General features: G+C 43.9%; 1 protein-coding gene and 1 pseudogene across 2 annotated transcripts in view; one reads left to right on the forward strand and one right to left on the reverse strand.

Moving 5' to 3' along the window:
* Positions 1–1098: 1098 nt before the first annotated feature.
* LOC116554916 lies at positions 1099–3185 on the reverse strand (annotated as a pseudogene).
* Positions 3186–9675: 6490 nt separating this feature from the next.
* CFAP54 (cilia and flagella associated protein 54) overlaps positions 9676–17949 on the forward strand; it is a 369697-nt gene continuing 361423 nt past the window's right edge. For both annotated transcript variants that reach the window (XM_032298598.1, XM_032298601.1), the window contains exon 1: positions 9676–10028. In XM_032298598.1, coding sequence (XP_032154489.1) covers positions 9712–10028 — 317 coding nt within the window. In that variant the 5' untranslated portion in view covers positions 9676–9711. The remainder of the gene's footprint in view (positions 10029–17949) is intronic.

The raw sequence follows: 17949 nt of genomic DNA on the forward strand, positions 1-17949 counted from the left end.
ACAGATGTGAACCACCGTGCCTGGCCCAAGAAATAAAACTTCTAAGTGAAGGGTATAATAGTTGTAGTATAGGGTTGGCCTCCCCTACGAAGACCTTAAATACTGGTACTTGAAACAAGGTGAAAGTTTATTTTCCTCTCATGTAGTAAGTTGGGTGAGTGGCCCAGGACTCTATTAGGGCTTCACAGTGTGAAGGAATCCAGGTTCCTTCCATCTTGCTGCTCTGCTCTGCTTAGAGTGTTGTTGGCATTAGCATCCTAGAGGAGTTGTATACTGAACACATCTTATACAAAGCCGTGGGTTTTCTGTCTTCACTGACCTACTGGGCCTCAATCACTTGCTGCATTTCAGCAACTGTTATGGTGACTGCCTCCATCCTGGCCTGCTTGGTTCCACCACCTGAGGCCACTGTGTGGCGTTTTTGGCTCCTTTTACCACTTAAAAAAAAATTGAGATGGGGTCTCACTATGTTGCCGAGGTTGGACTTGAACTCTTGGGTTCAAATGATCCTCCCACCTTGGCCTCCTAATTAGCTGGGACTATAGCTGTATGTCACTGTGCCCAGCTCCTTTCACTACTTTTTTTTTTTTTTTTTTTTTTTTTTGAGATGGAGTCTTGCTCTGTGGCCCAGGCTGGAGAGCAGTAGCATAATCTTGGCTCACTGCAAACTCTGCCTCCCGGGTTCAAGCGATTCTCCTGCTTCAGCCTCCTGAGTAGCTGGGATTACAGGTACCCACCACCATACCTGGCTAACATTTGTATTTTTAGTAGAGATAGGGTTTCACCATGTTGGCCAGGCTGGTTTTGAGCTCCTGACCTCAGGTGATCTGCCTGCCTTGGCCTCCCAAAGTGTTGGGGTTACAGGCATGAGCCACTGCGCCTGGCCCTTTCACTGCTTTTGAACTGGGATGAAACACTACATCACAAGGTATGAGATTTACCATCGCCAGTAGCTGCTGAAGGGGCAAGGTGATCCAACCTGGAAAGTAGAGCGGTGAATCTTCACCAGGAGGAGGGCAGCAGGTATATTTCTTTTGTTTTTGGTTTGGTTTTGTTTTGGCTCTAAGTTTATTCAGTGCAACATAATCCTCTCCAATTTTACTGCGCTGGCTGACCAAGTCCATGACCACATCTGCCTCTAAACTGGGACTGGGTTGCTGAGCCAGCCCCAGCCTCGGCTTTCTTGTTGGCATGGGGGCACAGCACTCTGTCTGTAGGTGTCTCTGTCGGCTTCCCCTCTTGTGAGTCTTGCAGACCACTCACCCTCCAGACCTTTAGGCTGAGGCCTGCCTGTCTCTGGATGGCTGCAGTGTAGGGTGGCAGGCACACTCTCTGCGGGCAGATGAAGGTCACCACGGAGATACTGGATACCCTCATTGGTAAGGCACCAGTAGAAATGTCTCCAGGCAAACTGTTCCTTCATGTAGCCTCGGGACTTGAGAGACTGCATGGCCTTCATGACATGAAGGTTGGGCACATTCTTGTCTGCCAGCTCCAGTGCTTAGGCATGTGGGCATCCTTCTTGGCCAATGGGACTCCCTCCTTAAAAAGGAGCTCATAAATGGCAGTCCGGTTCATAAAAGGCATCAACACCTTGGCGCCTGTGGGGTTGGGGGCCGGGGCTGGAAAAGCAGGTATATTTTCTCTCTACCCTTCCCTCTCATACACTCCTCTAGGATATGGTATATAGAGATGTGGACAGCCTGTTGGGACACATCCCGCATGGCTGAGCAACTCGTGTTTCTTCATGATGCATTGGCCAGCATCATAGTTCCTTTTCCTCTCATTCTTGTTCACGGAAATCATACTACTAAAGGAAGTACTAGCACTTAAGCCTTTGCATCAAACTCTGTTTTTTTAGGAAACTCAGGTTAACACAATAAAAGTGAGGTGTAAAAAGTGGACACTCAGCAGGAGTGTGAGACCAGCCTGGCCAATATGATGAAACCCCGTCTCTACTAAAAATGCAAAAATTAGCCGGGCTTGGTGGCATGTGCTTGTAATCCCAGCCAGAGTAGCTGAGGCAGGAGAATCGCTTGAACCTGGGAGGTGGAGGCTGCAATTGGCTGATACTCACGCCACTGTACTCCAGCCTGTGAGACAAGAGTGAGACTCCATCTCAAAAAAAAAAAAAGTGGACACTCAGGATGGAATTTTAGAGTTGAACTGTCATCTATCTGAAGGCAACAGGGACCCGATTGTCTTAGTGAAGTTAATTCACAACTGAAGGCATGCTCTGAAAGACAGTGCCTCTATTACAGCTTAGGACAGCTGCAGGGTAGTTTGCTAAAGACCAGGTCCAGGACCTGATTATACAACAGAAAGTCCCAGAAAAGAAGGAGGCCCAGAGACCTGAAATGGAAACATTTAGGTAGACAAGGCCAAGATCTTTGTGCCCCTGCATTTCTCTAAGTCCTCCATACCTGCAAAAATAGCCCCTAACCACTTGCCAGAGGGAAAAAAAAAATCTCTGCTTGCCTAGGGGATCATACAATGGCCTAATCTGAAGCAGGTGCCTTTCATGATGAGGATTATTTTCCTCAAGATGTGCCCCCAACACACTTTATTGCCTGAAAAGGAGAGTCAGGTTTCAGCACAGCCTGAGCAGGAAATTACAAGCTCTGCTTTAAGAAGAAATTATTTACATGGCAAAGGAATTGTGGGATCTCATTAATAAGCAGTAGCTGAAACTGCAGAGAACATGTATAGGAGTGAATCTTGAATATGTTAGACCAGGGGGACAGAATGCAAAAGTGATGAGGGAAGAATTCATTAATATGGGAATACTCACCCATGATTCAGAATTCCTAATAACTTAATGAGATGACTTCTTGGAGCACTGATCTGATAGTGTTCTACATCAAATGAAGTGGAGATGGCAGAACTTCCTTGATATCATATTGAAGAAAAGGTCGAAAGGCTTGAGGAAGTAGGGATGTTAGATGGAATTCATCATGTATATCCTAAGAACCCACTGCCAGGCCTCCAGGTCCAAGCCTGGCCATTACAGCCTTGGTGACCTGCATGTACACCTCTGGATGGTCCCCAGGGACCAGAAAGTCTGAAGTAACCAGATGGCCACAAAGAGAAGTGAAACGACTGGTTCCTGCCTCAACTAATTGCTCTCCCCCTGCAACCTGCAACCATCGTTCCTGCTCAACCTTTCGAAACTTCTGCCTGGACATTGGGTTTCTCAAGACCCCCACCCCTGTAACTATGTAATTTACCTCACCCTTCCCTGTGCTTGCAACTGGTAACTCTCACCCTTATGACCGTGCCTGTTTGTAACAGATAACCCCTACTCTTGTGACCATGCATCCCGTGCTGCCCTCCCTCTCCCTAAAATAGATTATCACCTTTAACCGAGCATTTGCCCCAACCTATATAATAACCAGTCTCCTTTCCTACCCACTTTGCCTAACTCCTCTCTTGGACCTGGCCTGCTTGCACCCAGGTGCAAAATAAAAGGCCTCGTTGCCCACACAAAGCCTGTCTGGTGGTCTCTCTACACGAGCAACGTGCCTAACACCCATCACCTGATCTGGTTTATGGGTTAAGAAAATGAGGCACAACGAGGTTAAGTAACTTGGAAGAAGTGAGGATTCAAACCATGCTCTTTGGCCTCAGAATTTGGGCATTTATTTATTTACTTATGTGAGAGAGTTTCTCTCTGTTGCCCAGGCTAAAGTGCGGTGGCACAATCTTGGCTCACTGCAAACTCTGCCTCCCAGGTTCAAGCGATTCTCCTGCCTCAGCCTCCTGAGCAGCTGGGCTTACAGGCACCTGCCACCACACCCGGCTCATTTTTGTATTTTTAGTAGAGATAGGGTTTCACCATATTGGTCACGCTGGTCTCGAATTTTTGGCCTCAAGTGATCTGCCTGCCTTGGCCTCCCAAAGTGCTGTTGATATGGAAGTGGGGAAGGGAAGTGCTGGGAAAGGAAGGACATGGTCCCTGGTGGGTCTCCACCCTGTGGACCTAGGTGAGGACAGGCACTCTCACCTTCGTGCCCAAATGTTGTATTTCCCAAGAGTACCCTGGCCTGCCATGCCTCTATCCTGTGCCTATAAAAACCCCCAAGACCCTAGCAGGCAGCCATTCAAGTGGCTGGAGGTGGAGAGGGACAGATTGGTGGAAGACACAAGCGGCTGGATGTCGAGAGGTCGTGAAAGGGAGCCGCCGTGGGAAGAGCTGACGGACAGACGCTGGCGCGCCCGCAGGCCATTCACTGCCAGAGCCAGGCAGAGTTCAGCCGGGGCAGTGGGAGGAGAGCCCACGCCACTGAGCAGCCCGACTCCAGGGGAAAGCCATTTTCCTTCTGGTTCCTCCATCTGCAGGCAGCTTCTTCCACTCTGTAAAACCTGGCACTCACTCTCCAAGCCCACGTGTGATCCGATTTCTCCCGCACGCCAAGGCAAGGACCCCTGGATACAGAAAGCCCTCTGTCCTTGCGATAAGGCAGGGGTGTAACTGAGCTAACACGAGCTGCCTATGGACGCTAAACTAAAAGAGCACCCTGTAACACACGCCCACCGGGGCTTCAGCTGTACACATTCACCCCTAGACACTGCCGTGGGGTCGGAGCCCCACAGCCTGCCGGTCTGTATGCTCCCCTAGAGGTCTGAGCGGCGGGGCACTGAAGAAGCCGGCCACACCTACATCACACGCCCTGCAAGGGGGTACAAAGGAAGTTTTCCTGTTTCACTGGGATTACAGGTATGAGCCACCGCGTGGGCTTTTAACGTCTTCAATATACTGGGTTTTTTGTTTGTTTTTTTGAGACACAGTTTCGCTCTGTCACCCAGGCTGGAGTGCAATGGTGTGATCTCAGCTCATGCAACTTCCACCGCCCGGGTTCAAGCGATTCTCCTGCCCCAGCCTCCTGAGTAGCTGGGATTACAGCGTCCACCACCACACCTGGCTAATTTTTGTATTTTTAGTGGAGATGGGTTTCACTATGTTGGTCAGGCTGGTCTCCAACTTCTGACCTTGTGCCTCGGCATCCCATAGTGCTGGGACTGTACGCGTGAGCCACCATACCTGGCCAATATACTGTTTTTGTTTGTTTGTTTAAACAAAGCTTCTCTTGGCTGGGCACGGGAGCATGGTGGCTCACACCCATAATCACAGCACTTTGGGAGGCCAAGGCGGTCAGATCACCTGAGGTCAGGAGTTCGAGACCAGCCTAGCCAACATCGTGAAACGCCATCTCTACTAAAAATACAAAAAAATTAGCCAGAAATGGCGGTGCAGGCCTGTAATTCCAGCTACTTGGGAGGCTGAGGCATGAGAACCACTTGAACTGGAGAGGCAGAGGTTGCAGTGAGCGGAAATTTCACCATTGGACTCCAGCCTGGGTGATAAGAGTGAAATTTCGTCTCAAAAACAAAACAAAACCACGAAACCTCTCTCCTTACAGAACCAAGTCAAAATTACTTCACATACCTTCCAGCTACCCATTGTACTTGATCGCACCTCCCTTTCTGCTCATCTTCTGCCTCCAGATCGATGGCAGGCCTGTGGCTCACCACACTAGACAGCTTGTTTATTTCAGCTTGCTGTGTGTGTTTATGGCTCTATTCCTTACTCAGGCCTTTCTCTTAGCCATATCCTTCTAAATGTTCTTCATCTTTTTTTTTTTTAATTCACTCATTCCAGCAAAGATGTATTGAGTTGTACTCTGTGCCAGATGCCAGGCTTGGGTGCTAGGTTACCATGGTAAGAAGGTAAATTCTTGTTGCAAGGGTCTTTCTGTAAATGAGAGGCGTTTACAGTCTAGGGCTAAAACATCATCTCCTGTAGAATTCTCTGTTCTCTTTCCTGTTCTGAGATTCATCTTAGAACTCCCACAGTCTTCCTCCCGCCCCCCACCCAATCCCAGCCTCCTCCCCCCCCCTCTCCTTTCCTTTTTTTCTTTTTCTTTTTTTTTTTTTTTTTTTGAGAAAAGGTCTTGCTCTGTAGCTCAGACTGGAATACAGTGGTGTGATTATAGCTCACTGTGGCCTCAAACTCCTGGGCTCAAGTGATCCTTCTGCCTCAGCCTCTTGAGCAGCTGGGATTTCAGGTGCATGCAACTATGCCAGGCTACTTAAAAAAAGTTTTTTTTGTTTTTGTTTTTTTTTTTTTAGAGACAGGATCTCACTATGTTGCCCAGGCTGGTCTCATACTCCTGACTTCAAGCAATCCTCCTGCCTCAGCCTCCAAACGTGTCAAGATCACAGACATGAGTGACCACACTCGGCAGCCCCATATTTCTTAAACCTTTCTCACAGCACATTCCACAGCATGCCTTTTTCCTTCCTTCCTTCCTTCCTTTCTCTTTCTCTCTCTCTCTCTTTCTTTCCTTCTTTTCTCTTTCTCTCTTTCTTTCTTTCCAGATGAAGCCTCACTCTGTCACCCAGGCTGCAGTGCAATGGCATGATCTTTGTTTACTACAACCTCCGCCTCCTGGGATCAATCGATTCTTCTGCCTCAGTCTCCCAAGTAGCAGAGCCGCCAGGCATGTGCCACCATGTCCAGCAAATCTATAGCATGCCTTTTTATCATGATTATTTGAGTATGAGTTACCTGCTTCCTGTAGGGAATGTATGGATTTATCTATGCATTATATGGACACTAAAGAAATGCTTGCATTTATCTGAATAAATGGATGAAGAGGTTTAAAAAAGTGTATATTAGGTAGACCGTATATATTGTTTCTATTTGGGATAGTCCAAATGATTAACAACTAAATTAAGAATGGAAAGGGCACTAACCTTACATATTCTTTAACAGTCAGTAGCTTTAGATAAAAAAGACTTTCGAATGGGCAAAAAGCATCCCTGCAGCCTGCAAAGATGATAATTATAAGAAATAGCAATTTACATTATTTATAAGGAAGCTATTTAAATTACTTAGCCTTGTCAGGCACAGTAGCTGCACAGCTCCATTCTTTCATTACAGTGAAAAGAAAAAAGCAAAGTGACAAGAAAATAGAAAAGATATTATAATGGCTGCATCTAATTACAAGGAAGATAACACCTCTAAAATGTCAAAAATGCCTTGAATTCCATTTATTTTATTTTTATTATTTATTTATTTATTTTTGAGACAGGGTCTCACTCTGTTCAGGCTGGAGTGCCATGGTGTGATCTTGGCTCATTGCAACCTCTGCCTTCCGGTTTCAAGTGATTCTCCTGCCTCAGCCTCCTGAGTAGCTGGGATTACAGGCATGTGCCACCATGCCTGGCTAGTTTTTGTATTTTCAGTAGAGACAGCGTTTCAACATGTTGGCTAGGCTGGTCTCAAACTCCTGACCTCAAGTGATCCACCCACCTCAGCCTCCCGAAGTGCTGGAATTATAGGCATGAGCTACTGTACCCAACCAATTCAATTTAAACTAAATAAAATGTAATCTTCCATCTTATCATAATGATGATTCAGAATATAACACCCATTTAAATATTCAGACAAGTTTCCAAAAACTACTGTAAGCTAAGCATTGTTAGCTTTAGTCCGTGCAAGGAGGAAGGTGACTAAGATGCAATGTTTCATAATTCAGGGATTTCAATTTACTTAGTCACATTTTCTTTTACCGGTGACTTTGAAATGTAAGTGTCTGCACTATGAGAAAGTCTGTGAGAGTATCCAGATTAGAGGGAAAAACACCACTTTGTCTTCTGCTTTTTTCTTTCCTCTTCTGGGACCACTTTAATTAATTTTATCCTGCTGTTTCACTTTCATCAATATAATAGATAGCACTCAGTGGCAAATTACACCAGTTTTTGATCTGCAATGGACAAGTCTGCCATGTGAGAACAAGAAAAAGATGAGAAAAAAAGAGAATTTACCAAGCTGACTTTTAAAAAAGCCTATTAATATTTTTGTAAATGTCCAGTGATGAATTCTTTCTCTGGGACTACATTCTTTAAAGTCTTAAAATTTTCATTGCTCACTTAGAGAACAAGATAAAATCTTTGTTGATCAAAGGATGATATCTATATCCTGATTAGAGAATTGGACTCCTACAGTGAGGTGTCATTGCATCTCACCGTTTGCCAGGAAGGTTCTCTGGTTATAATTACCTGCCCCAATGAGCAAAATATCCTTCAAAGAATATTAGGGTACAGAATAGACATGACATATTACGCCAGCCTCACAAATTAGCACAGGCCCACAGAGCCTGCATGAAATTAGGTCAGACTTAAAGATATCAGGCTGTAGTCCAATAAGCTTATTTATCTGAAATGGAAAATTGGGCTCACAGGGTGTTAGGGTCACTGTCTTTATTTAAGTGTGATAGAACTGGTAACAATTTTCAGGGTTAAAGACCAATTTTTCTAAGCCACCAAATATTGCTGGTCCTTCTCTTAATTTATGGTGTTGCATAATTTATAAGAAAAGAAGGTTCTCTGTTTGCTCAAAACTCATACTTTAATAAATTCAACCCTGACTATTTAATTTCCCTATAATAAACAGGGAAAGAATAAACTCCCCAGGCAGTTCTCTGGAGGCCTGTAGTTTCCCCATCAGAAGTAAAGTCTCCTAACCCTATTTAAAATGCAAAGTATTTTGAGAGTTAACACTTCAAGCCACTAGCATGTATTAATGTCCTTTGCTCAAGGTTGAGCAAAATGCATATTAATTTAGAATACAGAGATAACTAAAGTGAGGCTGGAATGTGCATAAATAGATATCATAATTATTAGAGGGACAGGCATCATATCCACAGTTACAGACCTCAAGGTACAAATAGAGGAAAGAGACTGGATCAGTTACATAGGCAGTACTCCCTGGCTATCTGTGGGGGACTAGTTCCAGGACACCTACAGATACCAAAATCTGTGGATGCTCAAGCCTCTGATATGAAATGCTGTAGTATTTGCATATAACCTATGCACATCCTTCAGGATGTTTTAAATCATCTCTAGGTAACTAGTAATACCTAATATAGTATATATGCTATGTAAATAGCTGTATATGGTATTTTGTGTTATTGTTATTGTTGTATTGTTATTTCTAATTTTTTTCGGGATATTTACTATCTGTAGTTGCTTGAATCCACAGATGAAGAACCCGAGATTCAGAGGGCCAACTGTATTTGATTCTTAAACTGCTTGCCACATATTTCCCTAATTTCAATTTGATTAATAATCTTGTTTTGGGGAGTGATCAATACAGCTTTTTCATTTTGAGCACAGGCTTTGGAGTCATAAGGTGAGGACCTGGTCCCTGACACTACAGTTGTACTCTGACCTTTGTCAAATGACTTAACCTCCTTGAGACTTGGTTTCCTAAACTGTGAGATGGATATACTAATAGTAACCTACGTTGTAAAGTAGTTATGATTAAATGAGATAAATGAAAGTACATGTTTCAAATGCTTAATGCCTGAAACACATTAATGGTCATGGTCATCATCAGTATCGTTATTAAGTGGCCAACATGGATAAAGAGTCTGGATTTTTGATCTTAAATTTTCGGCTCTAATATTTGCTGGCATTCTGCTCAGAACGTTCTTTGTTCGCATTTCATACAGTGGTGCCAGTGTGCAACCAGGCAACATACCTCCAAAGGAGCATCATTCCTTTCCGGACCTGGTTCTTTCTCACTCTGCCCTCCAGGGGCCGCTGTGTTTCCCGGAAAGGACGCGGGATGCTCGGTTGCCACGAGACCGTCGCCAGGCAACCGCGTGTACACACAGATATTCCAGGCCTGCCGGGAGCGTCAATATGGCGGCGCAGGGCGCCCCCTCGAACTCTCCGTCGGACGAGTCCACCACCTCGGGGTTGCTGCCAGAACTGCCGTCGACCCAGCTCCTGACCTCCACGGTGATTAAGGAGTCAAACGGGAGCTCCCGGTGCTCTCTGCTTCAGGGGACCTGCCCCGAGGACTCGTTGCCCGTAGCCGTGTTTTATGGTCCGCTGGACGAGAAAAACCCGCTTCTGGCCTCTTGTGAGAAGGAGATCCGGGAGTTGTTAGGCTTTATGAGGAAAAAGAAGGCTTTTGCCACCACAGAGGAAGAGAAGCACGAATTCCGCCGGCGTTGGTAAGCGCTGGCAGGGCGCTGGGGAGGGCACCAGCTGGAGGAGGGGACCTTGGAGAGGCCTTGTGGATGCAGGTGGTGGCCCCAGAGCTGGTTCCGCTTTGCAGATGGCCTGGCGGAAGGGTCCAGGAGAGAGAAACAAAGTTTAAGAAGTGGAGACTCGACTCGTCGCTCTTAACAATCCTTAATTCCTGGAAGATGTTATATCTTGGCTTCCTGCTTAGGTCAAAATAAAAGTCTTCACAGAAATGTTTCATAACTCACCATTTGGTATTTGACCAGAAAAGAAAAATGGTAACATAAGCAGGAAAGAACTTTAAAAAGAGTTTGCAGTTTGCAGTAATAGCATGGTGATAGAACCCCCAAAAAGGCAAACAGTTGTGCAGAATGAATCACATAATTAAGAAAAATCACTAATAACAATATAAAAAGGAATTAAAGTGCACATGTTCACGGGATGACATACTTCACTGTATCAAGAACTAACTTCATGAACCTAAGCTACCTCGAAGTTTTTCCTTTTTCTCCATATACAAATTTATATATTCGCAACTTGAAGTTGTGAAACCCTTGAGTGAGCCAAAAAATTTATACATGAAGTATGTCATTCTGTGAACATGTGCACTTTAATTCCTTTTTATATTGTTATTAGTATTACAGTGACTTTTTCTTAATTTTGCGATTCATTCTACACAACTGTTTGCTTTTTTGGGGGTTCTTTTTTTTTTTTGAGACCGAGTCTTGCTCTGTTGCCATTCTGGAGTACAGTAGCGCGATCTTGGCTCACTGCAACCTCCGCTTCCCGGGTTCAAGCAATCCTGGGTTCAATCAATTCTTCTGCCTGAGCCTCCCGAGCAGCTGAGACTACAGGCACGTGCCACCACGCCCAGCTAATTGTGTGTGTTTGTGTGTGTGTGTGTGTGTGTGTATCTATATCTATCTATATATATATATGTATAATTTTTTTTTTTTTTTAGTAGAGATGGGGTTTCACCATATTAGCCAGGCTGGTCTTGAACTCCTGACCTCATGATCCACCCACCTTGTCCTTTCAAAGTGCTGGGATTACAGGCATGAGTCACTGTGCCTGGATGCCTTTTTGGGGGTTCTGTCACCATGATATTACTGCAAACTGCAAACTTTTTTTAAGGTTCTTTCCTGCTTATGTTACCATCTTTCTTTTCTGGTTAAATACATTGCAAACTGAACAGTAGAAATGTTCAGTTTCTCCTCCTCCAAAGGTAAACAAGTGGCAAAGAATACCAGAATAGTGAATAGTTTTAACTTACATTTTTTCTTCATGCATTTAATATGAACATGGCAAAACCCAGTCTCTACTAAAATGCAAAACTTAGCCGAGCATGGTGGTGCATGCCTGTAATCCTAGCTACTCAGGAGTCTGAGGCAGGAGAATTGCTTGAACCTGGGAGGCAGAGGTTGCAGGGAGTCGGGATTGTGCCACTAAACTCTAGCCTGGGAAGCAAAGCAAGACTCGAATGTCTCAAAAAAGAAAAAAAAAAAACAATTTATTGAGCACATACTATATATCAAGTATTGTTCAAGGAACTAGAAAAACATGAAGTTAAAGCATGTGTTTTTGCGAGCATAAACAACCACTAAACAAGTATGTAAGTAAATAATTTTACAAGGAGATGACTGCTAGGGAGAAAAATAGAACCAGGAATGGGGATGGAGGATATGAGATGAATGTTGCAATTTTTTATTTTTATTTTTTGAGATGGAGCCCTGTTCTTGTTGCTCAGGCTGGAGTGCAATGACACAATTTCAGTTCACTGCAGCCTCTGCCTCCTGGATTCAAGTGATTCTCCTTCCTCAGCCTCCCAAGTAGCTGGGATTATAGGTGTCCGCCACCACGCCTGACTAATTTTTGTATTTTTAGAAGAAATGACATTTCTCTGTGTTGGCCAGGCTGGTCTCGAACTCCTGACCTCGTGATCTGCCTGCCTTGGCCTCCCAAAGTACTGGGATTACAGGCATGAGTCACTGTGCCTGGTCAATGTTATCTGTTTTTTTTGAGACAGGTTCGCATTCTGTTACACAGGCTGGTATGCAGTGGCTCAAACCTGTCTCACTGAAGCCTTGAACTCCTGGGCTCAGGGATCCTCCCACCTCGACCTCCCAAAGTATTGGGATTACAGGCATGAGCCACCGCACCTGGTCTGAGTGCTGTAATTTTAAATGGGGTTGTGGGAAGCATGGTTAGGGAAGGTCAGGAAAAGTCCCTTTTGAGAAAGATAAGAAAGATATATGGGAGCAATTGATGAGGATTTTTGTGCAAAGAGGAGGTTACACAGGGAGAATGGCAGATGGGAAAGACCTGGGGTGGGACTGTGATTGTGGGAAGAGCAAGAGGGAGGGAGATCAAGAGTTTAATTTTATTAAAATTGAGATGTGATTTGGCATCCAGGTGGAGCTATCATGTAGGTAGTTGGACATTGGAATCTGAAAGTGAGATGAGATCTACATTTGGGATTCATATGATATTTAAATCATGACACCTGATGAATAGCTAAGGGAGTGTGTGTGTAAATGGAGAAAGGAAGAGTCCAAGGATTGAGCCCTGGGTTGCTCCAACATGGATAGAAAGAGGGACTACGAAGAAACCAACAGAGACTAAGAAGGAGCAGCCAGGGAGGTAGGAGGAAAACCATTAAGTGCCTGGTGTACTAGAAGCAGGTAGAGAAAGTATTTCAGGAAGAAAGGAATGATCAACTGTCACAAATCCTGCTGACTGGCCAAGAATTGACCAAGGAGAGCCTATTATATACCTAGTCTACATGATTGATTGATTTAGAGGGAGTCTCATTGTACTCCAGGCTGGAGTGCAGTAGTATGATCTCAGCTTACTGTAACCTCTGCCTCCCAGGTTCAAGAAATTCCCATGCCTCAGCCTTCTGAGTAGCTGAGACTACGGGTACGTACCACCACACCTGTATAATTTTTGTATATTTGATAGAGATGGGGTTTCATCATGTTGGTCAGGCTGGTCTCAAACTCCTGACCTCAGCTGATCCACTCACCTTGGCCTCCCACATTGCTGGGGTTACAGGCTTGAGCCACTGTGCCAGGCCTATATGTTTATATTTAAATAGTTCCCGTCTTTGTACTTCATCTTCCCATCTCCACTACCAGCGTTCTAGTCCAAACCACCACCATTTCACATTTTCCCTGCAGCCACTCTGTCTCAAATCTGTTCTTCACCTAGCAGTCAGGATGATCTTTATAAATCCGATCTAAAGTCTTTCTCTTGCTTCCCATTGCTTTTGGAATACACTTCAGAATTCTGATACTCTCCAGGGGCTGAGGTTTTGTCCCTGCCTGCCTTTCTCAGCTCAGCTAATCCCTCACTTTTCTCTCAGGACTTGCCAGAGAAACAGGTCCACTGTTTCTCATCCCAGAGCCTTTATATTTGCTGTCTTTGTTGTCTGAATGTTCTTTCCCAAGCTTTTCAGAAATCTAGCTCCTTCTCTTCTTTCAGGCCTCAGCTCAGTTGGCACCTTCTTAGAGTGGCCTTTCCTATCTAATGCAGAGTCACTCAGATGTTTATATTTTTTAATTGATTTGTTTTCTTGTGTACTGTCTGTCTCCTTCATTAGGATGTAAGCTCCCTGGTGACTCTGGATAATGTGTCTCTCTTTCATTGTTGTATTTCTGGCACTTGGCCTGGGGGTTGGGACCCAGTAAACATTCAATAAATATCTAGTATTGAAAGGATTCAAGAGTTATTATCCTTGGCCGGCATGGTGGCTCACGCCTGTAATCTCAGCACTTTTGGAGGCCGAGGTGGGAAGATCATCTGAGATCAGGAGTTTGAGATCACCCTGGCCAACATGGGGAAACTCTGTCTCTACTAAAAAATACAAAAATCAGCTGGGCATGGTGGTGCATACCTGTAATTCCAGCTACTCGGGAGGCTGAGGCAAGAGAATCGCTTGAACCCAGGAGGTGAAAGTTGCAGGTGCGCCAAGATAGCACCACTGCACTCCACCCTGGGTGACAATGAGACTCTGTCTCAAAAAAAGAAAAAAAGCCTCAAGAGTTATTATCCTTATATTCTCAGTAATTGTGAATATTACGTATAGGAAAGTAGACATGGGCCAATCTGTAAGTACAGTATCTGCACCATCTTTAAAAAGACTAAGAATCACAAGTGCTGGATTGACGTGCCTTAACAATCCAGCCTCTCACACAATTTAGACCTTTATTTATACAACGGTTTTTACTGAGCACCTGCTATGTGTGAGGCCATGTACTAGACACTGATTATACAATGGTGAACAAAATAGATATGGGAATCAGCACTCACGGAGCTTAGGGTCTAGAGAGGGAGATAGACTTTCAATGAGTCATTAGTCAATATGCAAACAACAAATGCTATGAAAGTAACTGCTGAGCACTTACATGTGTCAGGCGTCCTACTAGGCACTGTGGCTACAGCAGTGAACCAGACAAAAACCTCTGCCTTCTTAGAGTTTGTAGTCTAGAGAGGGAACTAGACAATAAACATGAAGTAGGTATATTTTATGGTAACTTGGAAATGATAAATGCAGCTGGGTGCAGTGGTTGACACCTGTAACTCCAGCCCTTTGGGAGGCCAAGGCAGGTGGATCATGAGGTCAGGCATTTGAGACCAGCCTGGCCAACACAGTGAAACCCTGTCTCTACTAAAAATACAAAAAATTACCTGGGCGTGGTGGCAGGTGCCTGTAATCCTGGCTACTCGGGAGGCTGAGGGAGGAGTATCGCTTGAACCTGGGGGGAGGAGGTTGCAGTGAGTGGGGATTGAGCCACTGCACTGCAGTCTGGGCGAGAATGTGAGACTCTGTCTCAGAAAAAAATTATAAGTGCTAGAGAGAAAGAAGATAATCTATTCCCATTAGAAATTAAAAAAAAAGAAAAAGATGTTATGGAGTGGAAGACAGGAAGTTGCAATTTTCAATAAGGTGGCCAGAGTAGATGACACTTAAAGCAGAGGCTTAAACAGAATATAGTGGGGATGCTTTCAAATGAGTGGTGAGGGAGGTGCCATTGAGCTGAGATTAGAAGGATGACAGGGAGTTGACCACCAAACGGAGGGGATAAATGGGGAGAATAATTCAGGAAGATACTTGGCAGAACAGATTCCTTCCTACTTTGGAGGAATGGACAGAATCCCATTTAGCAGAAGCACAGCGAAAGAGGTACAACAGCATGAGGTGATATTTAGAGGAATAATAGGGCTTTGGAAGGTTGAGGCCATTTTAAAAAGTTTCCATTTATTCCATTGGGTAGCTTTGGCAAGGGATTACCATTATGTAATTTTTTTTTGAGACAGAGTCTCATGTTAACCTGGCTGGAGTGTAGTGGTACAATCTCAGCGCACTGCAACCTCTGCCTCCAGGGTTCAAGCGATTTCTCCTGCCTCAGCCTCCCAAGTACCTGGGATTACAGGCACCTGCCACTATGCTCAACTAATTTTTGTGTTTTTAGTAGGGACAGGGTTTCACCAGTGTTGGCCAGGCTGGTCTCAAATTCCTGACCTCAAGTGATCCGCCAGCCTGGGCTTCCTAAAGTGCTGGGATTACAGTTGTGAGCCACCACACCCGGCCCAATTTTTGTTTTAAGATATTATTCTGATGATCATGTCTAAAGGGAGCAAGAATAGCAGTGTAGAGACCAGTTAAAAGCACAGGATGTAGGAGTTGCTTTTATTTGACAGATGATTATTTTATTTTTATTTATTTGTTTTTTTGGAGATGGAGTCTTGCTCTGTTGCCAGGCTGGAGTGCAGTGGCACAATCTCACCTTACTGCAACCTCCGCCTCCTGGGTTCCAGTGATTCTCCTGCCTCCCAAGTAGCTGGGACTCACTGTGCCCAGTTAATTTTTGTATTTTTAGTAGAGACAGGGTTTCACCATGTTGGCCAGGATGGTCTCCATCTCTTGACCTCGTGATCTGCCTGCCTTGGCCTCCAAAGTGCTGGGATTACAGCCACCGCACCCAGCCGACAGCTGGTTATTTTTTATATCAAAATTTGTTTATCCTTATAACTATGGAAACTTCTATAAGCATAAAATTCATAGTATTTACAATATAAATTATTGTTGTACCAGAAATGTCTTTAAATAAGAGTGTGATACATTTTTTAAAATGTGCTTTTTGCTATAAGCACCTAGATTGAGATATTCTGCTTATACAGTTATGATTTTCTTTTCTTTCTTTTTTTTTTGAGACAGAGTCTTGCTCTGTTGCTCAGGCTGGAGTGCAGTGGCCCAGTCTTGGCTCACTGCTGTGTCCGCCTCCTGGGTTCAGGCAATCTGGCTATTCTCGTACCTCAGCCTCCTTGGTAGCTGGACTACAGGCACATGTCACCACACCTGGCTAATTTTTGTATTTTTAGTAGAGACAGGGTTTTGAGATGTTTCCCAGACTGGCCTTGAACTCCTGACCTCAAGCGATCTGCCGTCCTTGGCCTCCCAAAGTGCTGGGATTACAGTCATGAGCCAGCTCTCCTGGCGATTTTTTATTTTAGGACATTCTACATATCTAGCAACGGCCAACAGTCCCAAGTACATTAGCATTTTCTTCTCAAATGATGTACATTCTATAGTATATATTATATATGTGTACATTATATATTATATATTATATGTATTATATAGTTTAATCATTATGTAAGCTATTCCCAATGAGCAGCCTTAACCTGAACTTAGGGTTCAACAAGAAAAGGCATTTTTTTTCTTTCTTATTATATAATCTTGATTGATTTAACAAAGCTGATATTTTTCTTTTATGAGTAACAAAGCTAGTCATCATTATCTCATCTGTAAGGTTTAGAAGAATTGTGTATTTCATTTGCATAATTTAAGAATTCTAGTAAGAGTTGGTGAATTTCTTGGATTCATTATATTTATTCAAATACCGTGGCATTTCATGAAGCAGTAAATGGAAGTAAAAGAGGGATAAAGCAAACAAAACACCTCTCCCTTTTTAAATGTCTGTGGTTTATATTTGCCATATTTATTTGGCATTGTTATTTATTACTTGGTGCATGCATATATTTTTCTACCTAAATATATTATTAATCAGTTCACGAAGGCAGGGATGGATTGTCTTTGTCACTCAATCAATGACTCAATCAATATTATTTCCCAAATGAATTAATTGACAGGTTTCTGTTTAGAAATTTCATTATTGCTGAAATGTGCATATCATAAGTATTCAAGCCCTCTTCAGTTCTTAGGTTTAGGTCCTGTGTTAGCCAGCTCAGGCTGCCATAACAAAATACCGTAGACTGGGTGGCTTAAACAACAGAAATTTATTTATTTTTCACAGTTCTGGAAGCTGGACGTCCCAGATCAAGGTCCAGCAGAGTTGGTTTCAGTGCTAAAAAGAAATGAGCTACTGAGCCATGAAAAGATGTGGAGGAAACTTAGATGCATATTACTAAGTGAAAGAAGCCAATCTGAAAAGCCTACCTACTGTATGATTCCAACTGTATGACATTTTGGAAAAGGCAAAACTATGGAGACAGTAAAAATATCAGTGGTTAACAAGGATGGAGGGGAAAATGAGGGATGTGTAAGTGGAGCACACAGGATTTTTAGGGTAGTAAAACTTCTCTGTGATATTTTCATGGTAGATAGACATTATATACTTTTCTCCAAACCCATGAAATGGATGACACCAAGGGTGAACCCTAAACTATGGACTTTGGGTGTTAATGATGTGTCAGTGTAGGTTCCTCATTACAAAGGTACTACTCTAGTGGAGATGTTGATAATGGGGAGGGCTGTGCATGTTTGAGGGCACAGGGTATATTTGGGAAATCTCAGTACCTTCTCCTCAATTCTACTGTGAACTTAAAACTGTTCTAAGGCCGGGTGCGGTGGCTCAAGCCTGTAATCCCAGCACTTTGGGAGGC

This window comes from Sapajus apella, unplaced genomic scaffold, assembly GCF_009761245.1.
Source record: "Sapajus apella isolate SASKATOON/1434 unplaced genomic scaffold, GSC_monkey_1.0 scaffold2, whole genome shotgun sequence".
NCBI lineage: Eukaryota > Metazoa > Chordata > Mammalia > Primates > Cebidae > Sapajus > Sapajus apella.